The following is a 21,313-nucleotide window of genomic DNA, read 5'->3' on the forward strand; positions in this document are numbered from 1 at the left end:
TTCGATCCGGAAGCCACTCGACCACCGAGCGGCCGACGGCCGAAGTAAGCAGAGTAGATGATGGTCTAGAGGTAGCGTCACTCAGCGACCGATACCCGTGTAACACATTACCGGGGGATTAGACACAACAGATACGCACAACCGACGCCCGAAGTGCCCCAAGTCCCAAGAAGGACGTCATTAGTACGAAACCTCAGAAGGCCATGGGCGCCGAGAGAACATTCCCAAAAGCAGAAAAGAAAAAGCACAACCAAACCTCCTTCCCAGGTTACCCCTGCCAAATGCCGCCGCTCTCGGGGCATGCTATCCTGTGTAAGCAGGGCAGGTGGGAGGTGGGGGAGGGGGGCAGTCCCTCTGGTCTGATACTGGTGTGGTTCTGTCCCCAGCGTCGGAGGCAAGGGCGAAGCTAAGAATATTTAATTTTAGCCGTACGGCCTGCCCTTGAGAGACTCTCTCTACAAAGGGCGCCACTCGCACACCATGCAGGCTGCAGCGGCTCCTGCACGCTCTCCACTCGCCAAACAACCCGCCAACCGACCGCCCACGCCAGTGCACTCCCACTTTGCGCCGCTCGACTCATTGCTGCGCCCTGCGCGCCTCGAGCAGCTTGCTCACCACGCCACCGGCAGGGGCTTCGCGGTCGCCACAGGCAACTGCCCGGTCGCCGTATAGGAACTCCGCGGTCGCCACAGGCAACTCCGCGGTCGCCACAGGCAACTCCGCGGTCGCCGTAGGCGGCTCCGCGGTACGAAGTACGTCCATGACAAGACCACAGCCCGTGGCGTGAAAAGGACGCAAGTCGCCCCAATTCGCGCGGCTTCAGCCTGCGGTTTTCTTCTTTTGGCCGACAGCAGTATTGTCGCCGGGTGGTGCGAGGTCTTCTTCTTTTGGGACAGCATGTCGCGCGATCTTCTAAGCACATTTTCTTTTCTTTGCTTGCAAAAAGAAAGAAAACAGACACGCGCAGGGTTTCTCGTTGTCGAGCTGTTGTAAAATTCTTGCTGCCTCGCCCGATGCTGCTCGTCTACACCTCGGCCGTCTCCTTCCGCACGCCCGCCCCTGCTCTGCGCGCCGCCGCCGACTCTCGCGCCGCCGCCGCACGGCTCGACTCTGCGGCAGAGCCTGCGCGCGAGCCTGCAAGAAACGTGCTCGGGACTGAGCTCAGTTGCTGCTGCGCTGACGTCCACGGCAGCGGCATCGGCACCGGCTTCTACCGGGACGGCTACTGCTCCACCGGTCCGGACGACGCGGGCCGGCACACCGTCTGCATCGAGGCGACCGAGAAGTTCCTCGCTGTCTCGGCGGCGGTCGGGAACCCGCTCCACCAACCCATCCCTCAGTTCATGTTCCCCGGCGTTCGGCCGGGCGACCGCTGGTGTCTGTGCGCGTCGCGGTATGCGCAGCTCATCGAGCTGGAGCGAGAGAGCGCGGTTCGTGGCGAGGACGGCGAGCCTGTGACGGGGTTTGTGCCGCGCATCCACATTCGGGCGACGCACGAGCGGTCGCTGGAGCACATGGACCTCGAGGCGCGCTCTGCCGCGCGCCCGTGCGGTGGGTTCGCGCCACGCTCACCCCTCGCCGCCTGCCGATCAGGCCCTCCTCTCGCGAGCCGTGGACGAGGAGGAGGCGCGGGCGGAGCTGTCCCGCCTGGAGGAGATGCGCGCAGCGCTGCGGCGCACGGTCTCTCCTAGTGAGAGCTGAGAGCCCGCGCCGTGGCGACCGAGTGGTGGTGCTCGTAAACGCCGCGGCGCGACCGACGAGACAAACACACTCCCCGATGACGAGATGAGCGATGAAACTACGAGAATGAAGAAAATTTCTCCGACGCACTCCGCTCCCCGACACCCCGCCGAGCTGCGAGACACGCGCCGGCACCAACTTGATTCCCGGATGCGCGTCTCACGGCCGGGTCACGGGACGGGGAGGGAGGGGGGTGGATCCGTAAATCCGTAAATCTGTACATTTGTAAGCAAAGCCACCAGAGAGCCCCCCATCACACCCAGCTACCAGGCAGACAGAGATCCAGCACTCGCGACACGCTGAGAAGCCGGAGGCTGGCCTCTCCAATGCTCGCGCAACGCTGTCTGAACGCGCTACAGGAGCTCTCCGGGGTCCGGGCGGCCCACACGGTGGGAGGGTCGACGACCGTACGACTGTAACGCTACGTATATCTCTTAACAATCACTATATTCGCGCTTGCGCTGCGCCTCTGCGAGTGCGTCTATCAACCCCTCACGCGCGTGCGCATAATCCCCTCCATCTTGTCGTACAGCCTTGACCTCTCCGCCCCTGCGGCATCAGCGCGCCTCGCCTCTGCCTCCATCGAAATCTGCAGCGCGTCGAGCTGCTCGCGCCGTCGGCCTGCATCTTGGCCCGCATCTCGCCGATACGCCACTCACACTCAGCTCGAGCTGCGTGTTTTGCCTCGTCGGCCATCCGCTCGGCCGCTTTGATGTCGCGTTTAGCAGCCTGCTGCGCTCTCCTCAGGTTGTCGCGGTCGGAGCGCCTCAGCTTGTGCCGCAGCAAGCTCATCCCGCGCCGACGCGAGTGCCCTCTTCACAGCGCTCGCAGAGCGCTGCTCAGAAGCGAGCTCCTTGGTCTGTGACCGCAACTTCTCTTCCAACTCCTGCCGGAGCAGCATCTCAGCACTCGCACTACTCGCGGCTGCATGGATGTCCGAGACATTAGCGTGTTTTGCGCGTCTGTGCTGACGAGAGTGCGGGAGAAGCTACCCTTGTGCTACACAGAGATTACGCCAGCGGTAGCAGTTCTGCCTGGGGACACAACAACATTGCTCGTGGCCGAGCTGGCATAAGCCGCCGCACCAGCCTCTGCGGCTGCAGCGGTGCTTCGGATCGCGTCGAGCAATGCGCCTGTATCGTGCAAGAGCACAGCCTCGAACGTACTGAGGTCGGCTATCCCGAGTTCGTTGAGCAGGCGCTCCAGCACAATGCTGAGCTGCGTCGGTGCCAGGTGTCGACGTGTCCAAGGTGAGGGGGGGGGAACGGACGTCGCCGAAAGTCATTAATTAGTTGACGCCGAAAAGTACGTCTAACGCCTCCCGCTAGCTAGGGCACGCTCCCAGGCGGCTGGGGGCCGCTCTCCAGCTCGATTAGGGCGCTTTTCGCGCGATTTTACGGAATTACGGATTGGAGGGGGGTGGCGTCACATAGGGGGAGGGGGAGACGCGCATCCGGGAATCAAGTTGGTGCCGGGCGAGCGAGCGCTCAGCGCAGCGGGCGACACGTCACACGAGTGGCGAGAGCCGAGACCAAAACTCGACAAAACCGCCGCTGAGAGCGCGCGTTTTATTCTCGTCCTCAAGAGAGTGGCGGTCAGGTGGATTGGAAACTGGTGCGGTCACGGGCCTTGGTAGGTACTAGAACTAGAGGAAGGTTTGTGAGAGAGATTGGGGCCTGGAGCCCTGTTCACGCGCGCGCGTGTTTTTTAAGGCGAAACTCATATCTCAAACTACAAACAAAAATCTCTCTGTCTCTCAGATCTCAGTCCGACCAACGACTGGGACACCAACGCGGTATGGGTGGACGCAGGACGGGCGATGACGGTCACACAGGAGCGACACACAGAACCACAAGACAAGACACACTGTGTGGAACGGGCTAGCTCAAGGTTGCCTTAGATTGTCAATGGAGAATGGCCGCGTTCTCGCCCCTTTCCTGTACGCGTGGGTCTCAGAGGACGAATGCGCACCGGATCTTCGAGGACTTCAAAGTCGGCCGCGCCCCACGGCTATCCCGCCGGCTCTCGAATGTCGCAGCGCGACGCGCTTCACCCCTCGACTCCGCGCTGCGAGTCGATCTGGAGACGACGCTCGGCCACCGCCAACTCCACCCTGACGTGACGCACATGCGCCGCGTGTCCCCCCCGAGGGTGTCCTTGTATAGTATGCTTGGTTGCGAGTTAAAAAAAGCCCGTTCCGCACCCGCACCCAGCACCAGTACACATGCCGTTCTGGCGCCCCTCGGCTGGCCAGAGGACGACTCACAATGCAAATTCGGAAAGACATCACGAGGGGCCGTATAAACGGTGCCGCAGCGGCCCGGGACACTAACAGTGAGTTGCTGCCACTCGCCCGGCCTCCTCCCCCTCGGGCTCGCCCGGAAAGTGGGCTTGCGCACCGGCGCCCCCCCCAGCACGCCGACCCGAGGTGTACCCTCCGGCCACCTGGGAGGGGAGCGGAGTCCGATTTTGGCCCATTGGCTTCATCATGATGGATACGGAGGTGGCCAGCCCTTGGTTGTGCACCTGCGGCGCGAAGAGGAGGTGATCTCGGCGGACGACGGCCATGCCGAGAGCGGGTGCAGCGCGGAAGAGGGTGCGCAGCGCGTCGCGGCCGCGCGCATGGGAGCCGGGGGGATGGCCGGAGGGGGCGGGACGCCTGCATGTCCTCGAAGCTCCCAGCCGCATACGCAAGCCGAGCCGCGAACGGCGGGGAGGAGTTTTGGAGGGTCAGCCAAGGACGCGCATGGCGAGTGACAAACTAACGCAACCTCCACCCACCCTGGTTTCTCATCGTGCACTAGCCAACAGGAAGGTGGGTATGAAGAACGCACTTGGAGCACTTGGAGTGCAGTCGGTAACCTCACATCCAGGGCCGGGGAGCTAAGAAGCCTTGCGCACGCCGGGCACGGCCTTTCGGTTCGTGAAGGGTCGGTGCGAGTCGTGACCCCCTGGAACAACCGTACTCTCCCGCTCCATCTCCGTTGCTTGGTTTTCCAACCTTGCACAACCAACTGGGAGGCGGCCAGGGCACACAGACTTGATCGAAAGATCCCATCCCGGACCATCCCGGGCTCTGGACAGGGTGGCCCGCCACAACGACCCCTGGAATTGCGACTCGCCGCTTTCCTCCCACTGTGAATTTGCCTGAGCTCTGTGTCTTGATTTGCCAACAACATACCTAAAAGAAGCGCACCCAGCGGGCCGGATGATCGCCCTGACGGAATTCTTGACGGCTTCTCGGCTTTGGGGGGAGATGGGGTCCCATGGCCCGCCGCAGGCGCCGATTTTTGACAGTATTTTTTCTTTTTTGCTCAATTTTTTACTTGTTTTCATGGGAATTCGGCGTATTGCGGCCATGCTATCACGCCTTGCGACAGCCTGTTGGCGCTGCTGACCGTGCCCTGCTGCACAACTGACCGCCTGCATAGCTCGCGGCCTTAGTCTCGACGGAATTCTTCACGGCTTCTCGGCTTTGGTGCCCGACATCCTTTCCCGAGCCCCGACGGCTTCCCCGTGCCGCGTCCACCGTACCACACCGAGCCCACCTCTCTTCCGCACGCTCCACCTCCGAAAATGCGCAGTTCTTCTGCGGAGCCGAGACGCAAGACGCCTTCGAGGCAGTCGCCAGACGACCCGCCTCAGCAGCGCCGCCGCTCCTTCCTGCGTTCGCTCTTCTTCTTTGCTACTCGGTTCGATGCCTTCTTGATCGTCGCCGGCTGCGCCTTTATGGTCGGCTTCGGAGCACTGCAGGTCCTCGCCCTGGTGACGTTTGCCGACTTCTTCGACTTGAACTCGACCACAAACTACTATGATCTCGGGATCATGCTCCTCGTCAACATGACGTACTGGGGCCTGGGTATTGGCGGCTGCCAAGGAATCGCGGCGCTGCTGCTCGACTATTCCAAGAACCGTCAGATCACGCGTTGGAAGAAGGAGTACCTAAAGTCGATCCTCCGGCAGGACGTCGGCTGGTACGACGTCAACCAGCCGCAGGAGCTCTCGACGCGCATGGGTGAGTCCATCGTCTACATCGAGAAGGCGCTTCACCTATCCAACGCCAACATCTTCACAACCATCGGGTCCATCACCGTGGGGCTCTACATCTCGCTGCGCGAGTCGTGGGCTGTCGCCCTCGTCACGCTCGCCGTGGCCATCGTCGCCTACCTGCCTTCCGTCTCGCTGCTCCTCTACTACCTCGAGCAGCGCACCAAGCTCCTGGCCGACGCGTACGCAGGCGCCGGCGGCGTCGCCTCCGAGGTGCTCTCGTCGATCCGCACGGTCGCGTCGCTCGGCCTCGAGGAGAGGTCTCTGCAGCGGTACGATGCCAACCTCGCCAACGCCGAGCGCGCGGCCATCCGCCTCTCGACCAAGATCTTTGCAGCCCTCTCCACGATGAACGCGTCCTTCTACTACGTGATGGCTTCTGGGATTCTGCTGGCGTGCCAGCTGCTCGTCTCCGAGTACCGTGACACCACGGTGGACTACACCGCCTTGCTGGGTGACGCGAGGAACTACTGCGCCGAGAGCTGCGACTCGTACGACTTGTTCCTCGTCGACACCACCCAGCCAGATCAGGCTGACGGCGTTGGTGCGGCGTGCGCAGACCGCACGAGCGCGACTACTGGCGAGGCCCTCGAGAACTTCAAGTTCACTTGCAGCACGGCGGCGCAGGTCATCGGGGAGCGCGCATTCACCCGGTTCTTTGGCGACGACACGCTGTTCTGGAACCAGTTCGTGGACGGCGACCCTGCCGACAGCAGCTACGACGAGCTCTTCCCGCCCAACAGCTACGACAGGAGCGTCACACCGCCGCCCCTGCCGCCGCCCTCGCCACCGCCCTCGCCACATGCTCCCGCCCCGCCGCCGCAGGAGCGTCGAGTGCGCGCTGGGGCTCGGCGCCATCTACATCGCCACGCAGGCCGTCTTCCAGGGCGCCTTTGGCCTCTCGCAGCTGGCGGGGCCAGTGCAGGCGCTGATCAAGGGCGTCACGGCGTGCCGCAGCGTGCTCGAGGTGGTGGCGCGCGTGCCGACGATCGACGCCTTCTCGGAGGAGGGCCTCACGGTCGTGCTCAAGGGCGCCATCGAGGTGAAGGACGTCACCTTCGCCTACCCCACCGCGCCCCACCACCTCATCTGCAACGGATACTCGCTGAGCATCCCGGCCGGCACCTCGTGCGCGCTGGTTGGCCCGTCGGGTGCGGGTAAGTCGACGCTCATCCAGCTGCTCGAGCGGTACTATGACCCGCTCTCGGGGTCGGTGCTCATCGACGGCGTCGACCTCAGGGCGATGAACGTCAAGGCGCTGCGCCGGCAGATCGGGCTAGTCGGGCAGGAGCCGATGCTCTTCATGGGCACCATCGCAGAGAACATCGCGCTTGGCAAGGACAAGGCGACCCGCGAGGAGGTGGAGGCCGCGGCGCGCGCGGCGAACGCGCACGACTTCATCGTCGAGAGCCTCGGCGACGGCTACGACACCCAGGTGGGCCTGGGCGGCGGCAAGCTGTCGGGCGGCCAGAAGCAGCGCATCGCCATCGCGCGCGCCGTCATCAAGCAGCCGGCGATCCTGCTGCTCGACGAGGCGACGTCGGCGCTCGACAACGCGAGCGAGCGCATCGTGCAGGCGTCGCTCGACGACATCATGAGGAAGAGCCACTTCACGTCGGTCACGGTGGCGCACCGGCTGACGACGATCAAGTACTGCGACAAGATCGCCGTCGTCCAGAAGGGCGTCATCGTGGAGGAGGGGACGTACGACGACCTGCTCGCCGTCGGGGAGGGCGGCGTCTTCCACGGCCTCGCCGCCAAGCAGCAGGCGAACCAGGCCAAGGACGTCGAGGTGATGCGCGTGGCGGCGGAGGCCTCGCAGGTGGAGGACTCCATCAGCGTACGCCACGTTGAGGTGGTGGAGGGGCTCAAGGCGCTGCACCAGACGAGCTCGATCGGGGCGTCGCTCGGCATCGTCGAGGCGGTGGTCGAGGCGGCGGAGGAGGAGGCTGCGGCCGCAGCGGCGGGCCAGAAGAAGCAGGGGCCAGTGCGGCGGCTGCTCCAAATGTCGCCAAAGAGCGACCGCTACCTCTACGTCATCGGCGTGTCGTGCGCCGCGGTCACGGGTATCGTGCAGGGCTTGCTCGGCTTGCTCTTCGTCCGCTCGCTCACGGCGCTGAGCTACCCATCGCCCGACAAGGTCGAGTCGGAGGGCGTGCTGTGGGGCCTCATCTTCATCGCCGTCGGCCTCGGGCAGCACGCCTTCGAGTTCATCTCGGCGACGACCCTCGGCATCACCGGCGAGCACTTGACGACGGCGCTGCGCACCACGCTGATGGCCAAGCTGCTGCGGATGGAGGTCGGCTACTTCGACTACGAGGCCAACACGATGGGCGCGCTGACCGAGTTCCTGGGCGCGAGGGTGGCGCTCGTGCAGGGGCTCGTCGGCGAGCAGCTCGGCGCAATCACAAAGTTTCTCTTCTTGATCGGCACGATGCTCTTCACCATGTTTTACTGGGGCGACTGGCGCGTCGCGCTGGTCACGCTCGGCTGCCTTCCGATCATGGGCGTCACCATGGGCATCGCGATGCAGGCGGCCATGCCGATGGACCAGGCAAAGCAGGCGAGCAAGGACAACGACAACGAGGCCAAGAAGTCGGCGGGCGCGGTGATTGGCGAGGTGGTGCTCGGGATCCGGACCGTCGCCTCCTTCAACGCCGAGGTCAAGTTCTATGAGGACTACTGCAAGCAGATGGACAAGCTGCTCGCGGTCGGGAAGCGCAAGGCGGTGCAGGCGGGCGTGGGCCTCTTCCTCGCCTTCGCCATCGTCTACTCGATGATGGGCGCCCAGATCTTCTACGGGCTGTGGCTCGCGTCGGTCGGGGCGCTCGGCGCGGCCGAGGCCGGCTGCGACAGCTCGTCGATGCTCATCATGGACAAGATCATGGTGCCAATCATCGCGACGATGATGGTCACCTTCCTGGCCTCGGGCCACGCCATGATGGCCACCGACGCAAAGGCCGCGGCCAAGGCCGCCAAGGAGCTCTTCCAGCGATTCGACCAGGCGTCGCTGATCGACCCAACCTCGGCCGAGGGCGAGCGGCTGCCGGCCGTGCGCGGCGAGATCTCGGTCCGCGACGTCGTGTTTGCCTACCCGACGGCTCTCGACCGGCCTGCCTGCCGCGGCTACTCCCTCGAGATTGAGGCGGGGCAGACGGTCGCGCTGTGCGGCCCGAGCGGCTCTGGCAAGAGCACGATCGTCGCGCTGCTGCAACGCTTCTACGACCCGCAGGCGGGCGCCGTGCTGCTCGACGGCGCAGACATCCGCAGCCTCAACCTGCGGTGGCTCCGCCAGCAGATTGGGATGGTGGGGCAGGAGCCCGTGCTGTTTGAGGGCACGGTGGCCGAGAACATCGGCTACGGCAAGGAGGGCGCCACGCAGAGCGAGATCGAGGAGGCGGCGGTCGCGGCCAACGCGCACACCTTCATCACGAACGACCTCGGCGACGGCTACGCCACCCAAGTGGGGCTGCGCGGCGGGCAGCTCTCCGGGGGGCAGAAGCAGCGCGTCGCCATCGCGCGCGCGCTGGTGCGAAAGCCCGCCATCATGCTGCTCGACGAGGCGACGAGCGCGCTCGACAACGAGAGCGAGCGCATCGTGCAGGCAGCGCTCGACGAGCTCATGGCCAAGCAGAAGCGCACGACCATCACGATCGCGCACCGGCTCTCGACCATCCGCAACGCCGACAAGATCGCCGTGGTGAGGCGCGGCAAGGTTGTCGAGCAGGGGACCCACGACGAGCTGCTGCAGATTGGCCCCGGCGGCGTTTACTTTGACCTCGTCGGGCAGCAGTGATGGAACTGAGGGCGCGGGCTCGGGCCGTGCGGTGCGGGCACCACTCTACTGCGCTAGACCTAGAGGCGTAGAGCGTTCCGGTTCGCCTCAACGCGCCGAACGATCGTGCAGGCTGCAGGCGCCGGCGAGACGTCTCTTTTTCGCGCGCTCGAGAGAGGCACCGCGCGCGCACGGACCGGTGTTTATTATTTTACATGGTGCTTCTGATAAGTTTGATGACGCGCAAAGGGCGGGATATACAGGGCGCACACCGCACCAGGGGACTGATCACTGAACGCCTCTGTCGCACGCCCGTGCGAGCTCTCAGTCGATGGCACTCACTGCGGATGCTGAGGCGGGTGCTGCCGCGGCCGCCGAGAGCTGCGAGAGCATCGCTGCGAGGGGGAGCGCCCACTGGCCGTTCACCGCCTCCGCCGCGGCGGCGGGCGGCGTCAGGCGAGACGCGCGGTAGTCGGCGAGCGCGCTTGCGAAATCGACCGCCTCGACGCAGGTGGCGGCGCGGCGCGTGGCTCGGATCGCGGCCTCGTTGACGAGGTTGGCCAGCTCGGCGCCGCACAAGCCCTCCGTCTCGGTGGCAACGCGGAGGATCGTCTCGCGCGGCTCGGCCACGGGGCACTTTCGGCAGTGGACCGAGAGGATGTGGAAGCGTCCCGTCGAATCGGGCAGCGGCAGCGGCACCACGCGGTCGAATCGGCCCGGGCGGGTGAGCGCCGTGTCGAGGGCGGCGAGCCGGTTGGTCGCGCCGATGACGAGGATCTGGTGCGACGCGCCTACTCTCGGGTGATCTCGGGTGCTCTCGGGCTCTCTCGGGTGCTCTCGGGTGATCTCGGCGCGAGGATCCGATGCGACAGAACGCCTCGCGGGTCTGCCCCGTGTGTGTGTTCCGCGAGGGTGCGTGTGCCCCGTCGTCCGTGCTAGGACATGTTTAAGACTGGCTGACTCTCCTTGAGCTTGACCCCTAGGAAGTGTCTCGGAAGTGTCTCGGAAGTGTCTCCGAAGTGTCTCGGAAGTGTCTCGGAGGTGTCTCGGAAGTGTCTCGCGCCGAAGCCGTCCATCAGCGCGAGCAGCTGGTTGAGCGTGTGGTCGTGCTCCTCGTTGCCGCCGGCGCCCTCGTTGCGCCTCGAGCCGAGCGCATCGATCTCGTCGATGAAGAGAACGCACCTACCATCTCGCCCAACCTCGCGTCACCTCGCGCGATCTCGCGTCGACCTCGCCGAGGGATGGCTGCCGCGCACGGCGCCAGGCGCGCCGCCGCCTCGAAGACGCCGCGCACGCGCCGCGCGCCGCGCCCGACGAAGACCTCGACGAACTCGGAACCCGCGCACGCGAGGAAGGGCACACCCGCCGAGCCGGCCACTGCCTTGGCGAGGAGCGTCTTGCCCGTGCCAGGCGGGCCTGCGGCGCGGCAGAGCGAGGCGGCGTGAGGAGGCGTGAGGAAGCGTGAGGCGGCGTGAGGAAGCGTGAGGCGGCGTGAGGCGAGGGTGGCGCACTCGGCCGCTGCGCGGACCTCGCCGGCGCGAGGGCGAGAGATGGGAGGAGAGGCGGGGAGGTGGGGGAGAGAGCTGCGGAGGAGACACGGTAGCGAGAGCTGGAGCTGGAGAGGAGCTGGGGAGGAGCTGGAGAGGAGCTGGAGAGGAGCTGGGGAGGAGAGAGCGCGGAGGGAGAGCTGCGGAGGGAGAGCTGCGGAGGGAGAGCTGCGGAGAGCTGCGGGAGAACCCTCGAGGAGAGCTGCGGAGGGAGAGCGCTCTCCTGTGAGCAAGACGCCGCGCGGCCGGCGCGCGCCGAGCCGCGCCCAGCGCTCGGGGCTGTGGAAGAAGTCGACCACCTCCTGCAGCTGCGCCTTGGCCGCCGGCATGCCGCCCACGTCCTCGAAGGTGACGCGCGCCGAGTCGTTTGTCGGCGCGGCAGCGTCCGGCAACTCGACCTGGCCGCCTCCGAGGTCAGAGGTGAGGCGGAAGAGGAGCCAGCCGCACACGCCGAGGTAGGCGAACGGGAGCAGCAGCACCACCGCCGACTTCCACGCGGCCGGCCCGAGCGCGCGGAACTCCACCCGGTGTGCGTGCATCAGCTTGACGAGCGAGCGCGTCTCGCCCGGCAGCAGCTGCGCGCGGTAGATCTGGCCGTTGTGGAGGCGGTAGGCGCACGCGCCCGCGGCGATGCTCACCGTGCTCACCAGCCCGCTCTCCACCTGCCGCATCAACGTCGACATCGGCACCTCCAGCCCGAGCGCTCGCCGCTGCTGCCGAGCCGAGTGTATCGCTGCGGCGACGAGCCCGGCACCGATCGCGAGCGCTGCACGCAGCGGCTTGCTGCCGGGCTGATCGATCAGCTCCTGTCGCTGGCGCCGGAGCCAGTTGACGACGTCGTGCAGCACCGGCATTTGTAGTGCCAGTCCCGTGCCTAGTGTCGAGTGCGGTGAGGTTGCGACGGCAGCGGCGGAAAAGAAAATCCGCGTGCCTCTGTACGGCCCTGCGAACGCGCACCCCCCAGGGCTAGGGCTCTCTTGCCCGCAACCCGATCCCGATCATCCGGCCCCGTGGGTGCGCTTCTTAGCTCCCCGCACCCCGGCCCTGGATGTGAGGCTACCGACTGCACTCCAAGTGCTCCAAGTGCACCAAGTTCTCTCTTCTTCTTCACATAAACGCACAATCCCAGGCCCGAAATCGCACAGAGACAGTCACGCAACACGGAGTCCCAGGGAAGGCGAGCAAAAACCTTATCGCGCGCTCTTCTTCTTCGCCCTCGATACAACAGACATGGCACACATGCGCTACAGTCTGAATTACCAACTGGTACTACTACTTATCAGTCGACCCTCCCATGGCGATCACTGGCCCCGCCCACGAGCCCTGGACCCACTCCTCGTATTTTGGCGTCCCTCCGTACTTGGCCTTTTGCTTCTTCTCAAGCCCCGCGGCCGCCTCCCCCGCCAGCACGAATAGAATCCCCACCCAGCCGACGGCCGAGCCGATCAGCCAGGGCAGCACGCTGCGCGCAAAAGAAGCGCCCTGCGAGAGGGCCACGAGGGCGCCGAGCAGCGCGCTGGCCGTCCATCCGAAGAGCTCGCCCGTGTAATTGGGGTGGCGCAAGTATCTGAACGGCCCGGAGGTGACCAGGTAGCCCTTGCCCTCTTTGGCCTTGACGTACGTCTTGATGGTGTCGCCCAAGGCGGCGATACCAAAGCCGAGGAATGAGCAGGCGACGAGTGCGGCCGCCGCCGGGCCAGAGGTCGGAGCCACGGCCGAAATCCGAAGTGGCGCGGCCATGAGGTAATAGAGCGCCGAGCAGCCAAGAATGACGGGCGCGCGCTTGAGCCGACCCGCAAACGAGGCTTCACGCTTCTTCATCTGGTGGATCTCCTCGGGCAGGGCCAGCTCGCGGTAGAGGAGAAACAGATTGAGGCGCAGCCCGTAGAATACGAGAGCGAGCGCGTGCGCCTGAGCGAGGGCTGGCACCGAGCAGCGCAGCGTCAGCGCGCCGGCAGCGAGCATCGCTCCGCCGTATCCATACGAGACGGCGTAGCCCGTCTTCCAGAAGCCGAGGCACGTCGGAAGAATGCTCGCGGCCGCTAGGCTAGGAAGGCACGGCAATGCAGCGGGTGGAGGTAGCGAGGCGGTGACGTGGCTGCTGCGGGTGTGTGGCGGCGGTCGCGTCGCGATCGGGCGCAGTGCAATGGCGTGAGGAATAATCGCCGCGAGGAGGAAATCGCGTAGCATGACCACGGCCGAGGGTGAGACCCTGCAAACGCGCTACCCTACTCCAACGAAGGGAGGGAGAGGCGCCGGCACCCCAGCGTAGAGGGCGTCGTGTAGCCCTCCTTTTGGTATAATAAGGGAGGGCGCGTCCCTAAATTTAGTGCGTGTGAATGAACTTTAGTGATACAGTGGGTTGCGGGCATTAAGAAAACGTCGCATTAAGAAACCCTACCAAACGATTTCCGCAAAAATCTAAGAAACCACGGGGCGCCGCAGGCGCGGCCCCGAGAAAAGGCCAGACACGAGTGTGATGTGAACGGGTCCGGAGCCCCAGCTGCAGCTCAAAATTTCTCTTCGCCTGCGGCAGCGCACTTGTCACTTTTCAAGTCTGCGGTGTTCTGAGTGGAGTGGATGGAGGCGTGTGTGCGTCTTCCCGTCATCCAGAGAGCCCTCGGCGGCAGACTCTCGCGCCATCATCTCGTCGGGCTCGTCGAGAGGCAGCTCGAGCCGGGGCGATGAGTCCCTCACCGAATAACGGACGCGGCTCGATCCGATCGGATCCGATTCGACCCACGCCCAGTCGCACAGGCGGTTCCCTGTGACGCCCCGCAGCGCGGCCAGCAGCGCGATCCGCGGCGACGCATCACGTGGGCGCATCGGCAGCTCGCGCACACGATTGCGTGCGGCGTGCACGCGCGAGGCCGCCTCCTCGGCCCGGCGCCGTCGCTGCTGCTGCTGCTGCTCGCGCGCCTCCTGCTTGCACTTCTCCTCGAGCACGCGCTGCTCCTCCTCAACCACGCGCAGCTCCTCTGCTGCCTCCAGCTCCAGCCTGGCATCTTCTCGATCGTAGCGAGCCGCAGTCTCTGCTGACCGCTCCTCCTGGGAGGCGGTCAGGCGACGCCAAGCCTTCGTGGCCGTGTTAAAGGTCGTGCGGCTCTCCCTTTTGTCGTGTGCCGGCCAGCGCGTACCTGTCATCTGCCAGAACCACATTGTTGGCTCGCCGCTGTCGCCGTTGCGGGCCTCGAGCTTGTCAGCGCCACGGTAGTCGGTGAGGTTCGGGGGGTCCCACTGCGCCGCGCTCTCGCGCGTGAAGAGGCGCGGGCGCCCTGCGCGAGCCGCGTGCTCGCAAATGCCGCAGCAGACGTGCTCGCATCCACAGGGCAGCATTGTGCCCCGAGAGTGAACCGGACGTACGGCAGCGGTTGTGGATTAGTGCGAGTGAACCGGATTTCAACTGCCAGCACCGCCAAGGGGAGAGAGTGGGTACCTTACAGAAACAAGTTTCTTCCATTGTACGATAAAAAACTGGTTGAAACAGGCGCCGAATTGCGCCGCGAGCTCTCTTTCGACGAGTGCGCCGAGCTTGTCGCGTCCATGCTCACCTCCCTCACGCTCGCCGTGGCCGCGGCCGGGGCCGCCGCCGTCTTGTCCGTCGTTTATTGCCTCCGGCTGCGGAATTCGCGGCGGCTCGACGCTGACAAGCAGCAGCAGATTGCAGAGACCGTGGAGCTGGTGCGCGAGACCTCGTTCGCATGCCGCCAGCATGCTACAACAAGAGAGGAGCAAGCCGCCGAGCTGTCTCGCATCCGCAATCTGTCAGAGCGAGCGCTGCGCCTGGGGGCAGCTGCTGGCTCCGCCAACGAGTGGGCACCGCCCGCTGCGCACCCGACCATCGCGGCGCTCTCGGCCCTGGCGGATGGGCTCGACGACGAGGAGGAGGCGCCGTGGGACGATGCTGCGTCTGACGATGCTGCGTCTGACGCGCCTCAAAGTGAGGCCGGCGGTCACCAGCTGCAGGCGCGCTTCTCCGTCCTCGCCGCAGACGATGGCGGGTCGCGAGGGAGGGGCCGCAGCTGCTGCAGCGACGTGGGCATCGGCGCGGCGTCGCCCGGCCGCGGCGCCGCGAGGCTGCAGGCCGTGCGAGAGTTTCATGGCGAGGACGAGGAGGATGACGGTGCCCGATCCGCGGTGAGCGCCGCCACCGTGCTTCAGCGCGCGCCCTTCAAGGTGCTTTTCTCGCCGGTCTGAACGCTCTCCGTGAGGCACACTGTTCTTTAGACTCGGTGTCTCAGCCGCGAGGTTCTCGGGAAATGCATGCACTACGTAAATACGGTGTAACATTTTTGCCGATGCGCGGCCGCGGAGCGGCCCGGTTAAACGAAAAAAGCCCCCACATGTCTCATGTGTATGACACAAGACGCGTCCCCCCAAGAATATATGACACATGCACATGGCCCACACGCACACAGACCGACGGTGCCGAGTGCGAAACGGAAACGGATTGCACAAGACATGCTTCACGACCAGAGCCGACCCCCCCCCCCCCCCTTCGCCCGCCCGCCCGCCCGTCGCGGCGTCTCGGCGCAGTGGCCAGTGCTCGCTCTGCCCACCGCCCCACCGGCGGGAGCCCAGCGCCCTGTCTCCGCACCAGCCACCGGCCACCGCTCCGGCCACCGGCCGCCCCGCGCCAAGCGACCAAGGACGCAAGCACCATCGCTGGGCTCGACGTGCTCTCTCGGACCGCCGCGGGCCGACCGCCATCCAGACACGGCACCGACGCGCCCACGGCTGCTCGCGTGCGGGCACACAGTGCAATGCCAATCTCGCCCCCCTAATGCCCCCTATCGGGGGAGGCTCTCGGCCGTAATCGCCTGGACGAACTCCTCAAAGTCTATCCGGCCGTCACCGTTCCGGTCGACCATCTCGAAGATCTCGTTCACCTGCGGCGAGGTGCGAGGCACACACTCCTCCACAACACGCAAGGTGTGGGGGGGGGAGGGGGAGGCCCTGTCCACTGCACACAAACGGGAGCTGGCACGGCACTCGCCTCGGCGTCCCGGCAGCGCCTCTCGCGTGATCTCGCGTGATCTCGCGTGATCTCGCGTGCCGTGATCTCGCGTGATCTCGCGTGATCTCGCGTGATCTCGCGTGATCTCGCGTGATCTCGGCTGATCTCGCGTGATCTCGCGTGATCTCGCGTGATCTCGCGTGATCTCGCGTGGTGTGATCTCGCGTGATCTCGCGTGATCTCGCGTGATCTCGCGTGATCTCGCGTGATCTCGCGTGCCGTGATCTCGCGTGATCTCGCGTGATCTCGCGTGATCTCGCGTGATCTCGCGTGATCTCGCGCGCCGTGATCTCGGGAGATCTCGGGAGATCTCGCGTGATCTCGCGTGATCTCGCGTGGTCGCCTCGGCATCCCGCAGCGCCTCCTCGCCCTCGCTCAGCCTCTCGAGGATCGTCTTGAGCTCGGCGCTTGAGATGTCGGCCGCGTCGCCAGCCACCGCGTCGAAGGCGCGTCGCATGTCGCCGCTCGAGAGCAGCAAGCAGCCCGAGCCCATGCACGCAAACTGCACCTCCGCAAGCTCCGCGGCGTCCGCAGCCTTGGTCTGGTCGGCGACTGCCTTGCGGGCGGCGGCGATCTCGTCCGCGTTGCCTGGGAGCGAGATCAGCCGAGATCAGCCGAGATCAGCCGAGATCAGCCGAGATCTCGTGTCCGCGCTGCCGAGGAAGACTCCGCTCAGCGGCGCGACGGCGCCCTCCGCGGCGATGGGCTTGAGGGAGGCGTCGAGCTGGTAGACGAGGGGGACGCCTAGAAGGTTCCTGGCAGGTTCCTAGACGGTTCCTAGACGGTTCCTAGACGGTTCCTAGACGGCGTCGGGCTGGTGTGCGAGGGCCTGTCGGGATCTCGAGCTCCGTCACCGCCTGGCAGGGGGCGCGAGTCGTGAGGTGGCATCTCGGCTGATTTCGACTGATCTCGACTGATCTCGACTGATCTCGACTGATCTCGGCTGATCTCGCTCCTCGTCCGGGATGGCGTCGAGGTGCTTGAGGATGCCTCGGATCGAGTTGCCGTGCGCCGCGACGAGCACCTGGGGACGAGATCACCCGAGATCGACCGAGATCACCCGAGATCACCCGAGATCGACCGAGATTACGAGCACCCCGGAACCGCACGGCGAGCTCGTCTCTCTCCGTGCGCGCGCTACGGCAACAGAGCGTCTAATCTCGGGTGATCTCGGGTGATCTCGGGCACCGTCTTGCCCTTGGTCAGCGCCGGCACGATGTCGCTCTCCCAGTAGGGAAGCGTGCGCTCGAGCGTGTCCTGTGTAGTAGGGCGAGGAGGCGGCGCGGGAGGATGGCTCGGCAGGGAGGAGCCAGTGCGAGAGGCACTTGGCTGCAGGGCTGTGTGTCACGGCGGCAGGTCTGTGTCACCACCACCGCCGCCCGCCGCCGCCACCGGCCGCCACCGCCCGGGCGCGCGCCTTAAGGCACTCTGACAGGGGCAGCTCCTCCTCCCGGATGTGGTAGTACTGCGGGTTGTTGCCCGGGTAGAACGGCGAGTCCTTTTCGACCGGGGGAGGAGGGACGTCGTACGAGCGGCGCCACCGCTTGACCTGCTCGTCGCCATACTTGGCGGCCGTCTCCTTCTTGTTGAGACCGGTCAGCCCGCCGTACATTCGCTCGTTCAGTCGCCAGCACGCGTTGACAGGCACCTCCTCCTGGCCGGAGATGCTGAGCACGATTTCGAGCGTCTGCCTCGCACGCTTGAGCCGGCTGCAGTAGGCGACGTCAAACTCGATGCCCTCCTTCCAGAGGGTCGCCGCGGCGCCCGCGGCCTCGTTCTTGCCCAGCGTCGTCAGTTCGACGTCGGCCCAGCCCGTGAAGAGCGAGTCGGCATTCCACGTACTCTGCCCGTGGCGCAGAAAGACGACGGTGCTATGCGCCTCGCCCTTCTTGTCGAGGAGATGAATTTCGCCGCTGCGACGGGCGGCGGGACGCAGCGCGCCAGCGGTACGCACAGCGCCAATAGCGCCGGCGGTACGCACAGCGCCATTAGCGCCGGCGGGGTGCAGTTGCAGCGCCTCTGCGGCGGCCAGCGCTAGCACGACGACTGCGAAGCTTTTCATTACGACTGTCGCCATTCGTTAGCATAGATTTTTTTTTTCTTCCGCGCAAGATGTGGCTAAGGGCCTGCCCACGCGGTACCATTGACAAATCTGCAATATACCCCCACGCGAACAAATAGCAAAATCCGAATACCGTGCGCAAATCCGACGATGTCGGCCGTGGACGGGACGCAAGCTTTCAGCTGGTGCCAAGCAAGAAAGATATCCGTCAAATTGAAGCCAAGAACGTCCGCCAAATTTGTGTTTGGAGCAACTGAGGGAAGCCGGAAGCGGTTGGAGAGGCAGCCGGCGTCTGCCGTCACAACGAGTCCCAGCGCTGGTTGGACATGCGCGTCGGCTCGCCCGAGGACTGCTGTCGCGACCCTCCCGTCGTGCCGCAGCCTCCGACGAGCTCTGCAACCGAGGAGAGTGAGGGTGCGCCTCCCCTCACTGCTGGCCTGGCTGCGCACCCCCCCACAAAGCACCCCCTCGAGCATCTCTACAAGTACAAGCACAAAGGGTGACCTTCTCCAAGTCGTCAACGCGCCCGGCGGCTCCGGCAAGACTTTAGCCTTGGCCACCCTCCTTGCGGAGCAGGAGGAGATCCGCTCTCGGTCGGCAACGTGGCAGCTAGTCGCGGGACTCCGGTAGTTTGAGTGACCGCCCCCCTGAGTGAGGACAGGGAGAGAGAGAGCTTTTGTGGTGTTGGTGTACGCAATAACGGGACAGGGTAGTTAGTCGTTCTCTCTAGCTCCCCTTCTAGCTCTTAGCATGAGCTGCGCCGTGTGTCCGACCCCTTTTGCGCAGCAACACCTTAAACCTTTAGGCCCTCCAAATTCGGGTCGGAGCGTAGCGGAGACCGGAGTGGGCCCCGAGTTTGAAAAGGGCGACGGACGCTTGCGTCCTAGCCTCCAACAACGCCTCCCCGGCGCAGAGGGGCCCCCGGAGGGATGCTCAACCGCCCCACGCCACGCCGCTTGCGGCGGTCCTCTTCCCAGCTCCGCTGAGGGCCCGTACGTTATACCGAATTGCGCCGCCAGCGGCGTGGCAGAGGAGCGAGGCGTCCTCGTCGCCCAGCCACCGACGGATAAAGCCACGTGCCAGGCACGTCTTGCCCGCACCGTACCCTCCGTGCAGCAGTAGCGTGTCGCCGGCACGCGCGCGCTCCGGCCAGCGCGGCGCCGAGCGCCATGGTGTCGCCTGCCGTTGGGAGCGGCAGCCAGGGTGTCCCAACGTCCGCCGCGGTCACACCCAGGCTGCGATGAGCCGGCCGGGCGGACAGCAGCGTCGGCCAGCCGCGCGCTACACTCAGGAGCGCCATGTACACAAATGTATCGGCGCGCCGCGCGCGCTCGCGCGTGTGCTTGCGCCGGGAGTTTCTTCTTTGCTGTGAGATTTGTATTTGTTCCTCTCGAGGTTCCATTCCTTCCCCGCTTTCGAGAGAGGCTTGAGCGCGAAAGAAACATCCGAGGTGCTCGCTCCTGCCGACACGCGCCTCATGCCCGGCCGACCAAAAGCTGGCTCAGCCGCCTCCCGGCGCGGACACGCTTCAACGGCGGCTGCTGCACCGCTCGCGCTGCCGAAAAAGATCGAGACAGCGGCGGCGGACGGCAAGGCGGGCGTGGTGCAGACGTGGCTCGCCGGGGACGGGCTGGTTGATGCAACGTGCGTGCGTAGCGGTGTGAGTGGCTGTACGCTCCTGCTAATCGCCGCCGCCAAAGGTCACAAGCAGCTGGTCGAGGCTCTGCTGAAGCGGGGCGCGAAGGTGAACGCGCAAAATAGCGTCGGCACTACGGCGCCGATGGCTGCCGCCGTCACGGGCTACGTGCAGGTGGTCGAGACGCTGCTGCGGCACGGTGCGGAGATCAACCTGCAGAGCAGCCACGGTTGCACTGCGCTAACGTTGGCCGCCAACCAAGGCCACGAGCGGGTGGTCGAGCTGCTTTTGCGGCACGGCGCAAAGATCAACCTTCAAGCCTTCGACGGCTACACTGCGCTCGCGAGCGCCGCCTGCTACGGCCGCCCTGTCGTCGTGCTCCAGCTTCTGCGGGCGGGCGCAGACATGGCGCTGCGCACTGCGGACGGCCACACAGCACTGCAGATCGCCAAGGAGAATGGTCACACCGAGTGCGTCGCCGCTGTCAAGACGTTTCTCGGCGAGGTGGCGGCGGAGAGGCGCGACGCGGCGGCGGTCGAGGCGGGCGGCGCGGGGGCAGGCAGCGCTTCGGGCGGCAGCAGCGGGCCTGTTCCCGAGGAGATCGGCGAGGCGGGCGGCGCAGGGGCGGACGGCGATGCCGCTTCGGGCAAGGGGGCAGCGGCGGCACCAACTGCCGCGTCCTCTTCCGGCGGCGTGGAGAGCGGAACGGGCGAGGACGCTGTCCCCGAGGAGGTCGTGGAGGCGGCTAAGCAATACGACGAGGCGGTGCTGGCGCTGGTGATCGCCGCCAGCAACGGCCACGAGCGGCTGGCCGAGCTGCTGCAGCATGGCGCGGAGATCAACCTGCAGGACAATGCCGGCTTCACTGCGCTGATGTGGGCCGCCCACATGAACCGCCCCGCGGCCGTACTCTGCCTGCTGCGGGCGGGCGCCGACACGGAACTGCGCACGGCGAGTGGGCACACGGCGCTGCAGATTGCCAAGGAGGAGGGCAGCGCCGAGTGCGTGCGCGCCCTCAAGGAGCATGCGGCGGCCGAGAAGGCGGCCGAGAAGGCGGCGAAGGAGGCGGCGTGGGCTGCGGGGGCGGTGGAGAGGGCGGCGGAGCGGGCGGCGGCGGAGGCGGAGGCGGCGCGGCATGCCGACGAGCTGCTGGCGGAGGTCGAGGCGGAGAAGCGCGGCAAGGGCAAGAAGGGGAAGAAGAAGAAGAAGGGCGGCGGGAGCGGCGGCGCTGGGCCGTCGCAGGATCCCGAGGCGGCGTCAGAGGAAGCAGCCGCAGCCAAGCCTGCGAAGCTGGACAGGGAGGGGTTGATCAGGCTTCTCGAGACGCTCCACGAGGAGCGGATTCGGTACGGCATCACGGCAGAGACGTCGGTCGCGGGGTTGGCGGAGGCGTTGGGAGAGGAGGCCGAGGCGGCAGGCGAAGTGAGCGAGGAGGAGACGGCGGAGGAGGGTGAGGAGGCAGCTTTGGTGGCAGCGGAGGCGCGCCGGG

General features: G+C 65.7%; 6 protein-coding genes across 6 annotated transcripts; 2 read left to right on the forward strand and 4 right to left on the reverse strand.

The window, feature by feature from the left end:
• Window positions 1-1,109: 1,109 nt before the first annotated feature.
• EMIHUDRAFT_48368 (hypothetical protein) lies at window positions 1,110-1,412 on the forward strand (the record flags this gene model as incomplete). The annotated part of the gene is made up of 1 exon (XM_005758031.1): window positions 1,110-1,412. A coding segment is annotated over one exon (303 nt), but the record flags the coding sequence as incomplete, so codon positions are not given.
• A 3,824-nt stretch (window positions 1,413-5,236) lies between these two features.
• On the forward strand, window positions 5,237-9,800 carry EMIHUDRAFT_417116 (hypothetical protein). Its single transcript, XM_005758032.1, has 2 exons — window positions 5,237-6,539; window positions 6,613-9,800. The coding sequence occupies exons 1-2, from the start codon at window positions 5,317-5,319 to the stop codon at window positions 9,581-9,583; spliced, it is 4,194 nt and encodes a 1,397-aa protein (XP_005758089.1). The 5' UTR covers window positions 5,237-5,316; the 3' UTR covers window positions 9,584-9,800.
• Window positions 9,801-10,036: 236 nt separating this feature from the next.
• EMIHUDRAFT_48132 (FtsH metalloprotease) lies at window positions 10,037-10,351 on the reverse strand (the record flags this gene model as incomplete). The annotated part of the gene is made up of 1 exon (XM_005758033.1): window positions 10,037-10,351. A coding segment is annotated over one exon (315 nt), but the record flags the coding sequence as incomplete, so codon positions are not given.
• A 275-nt stretch (window positions 10,352-10,626) lies between these two features.
• Window positions 10,627-10,979, reverse strand: EMIHUDRAFT_47035 (FtsH metalloprotease; the record flags this gene model as incomplete). The annotated part of the gene is made up of 2 exons (XM_005758034.1): window positions 10,627-10,744; window positions 10,819-10,979. Coding segments are annotated over 2 exons (279 nt in total), but the record flags the coding sequence as incomplete, so codon positions are not given.
• A 1,324-nt stretch (window positions 10,980-12,303) lies between these two features.
• Window positions 12,304-13,098, reverse strand: EMIHUDRAFT_359926 (hypothetical protein). Its single transcript, XM_005758035.1, has one exon. The coding sequence runs from the start codon at window positions 13,072-13,074 to the stop codon at window positions 12,382-12,384; it is 693 nt and encodes a 230-aa protein (XP_005758092.1). The 5' UTR covers window positions 13,075-13,098; the 3' UTR covers window positions 12,304-12,381.
• A 3,638-nt stretch (window positions 13,099-16,736) lies between these two features.
• On the reverse strand, window positions 16,737-18,188 carry EMIHUDRAFT_428531 (hypothetical protein; the record flags this gene model as incomplete). Its single annotated transcript, XM_005758036.1, has 4 exons — window positions 16,737-16,870; window positions 17,051-17,150; window positions 17,315-17,383; window positions 17,529-18,188. The coding sequence occupies 4 exons, from the start codon at window positions 18,186-18,188 to the stop codon at window positions 16,737-16,739; spliced, it is 963 nt and encodes a 320-aa protein (XP_005758093.1).
• Window positions 18,189-21,313: the final 3,125 nt, after the last annotated feature.

Source organism: Emiliania huxleyi, assembly GCF_000372725.1.
Source record: "Emiliania huxleyi CCMP1516 unplaced genomic scaffold EMIHUscaffold_89, whole genome shotgun sequence".
Lineage (NCBI taxonomy): Eukaryota > Haptophyta > Isochrysidales > Noelaerhabdaceae > Emiliania > Emiliania huxleyi.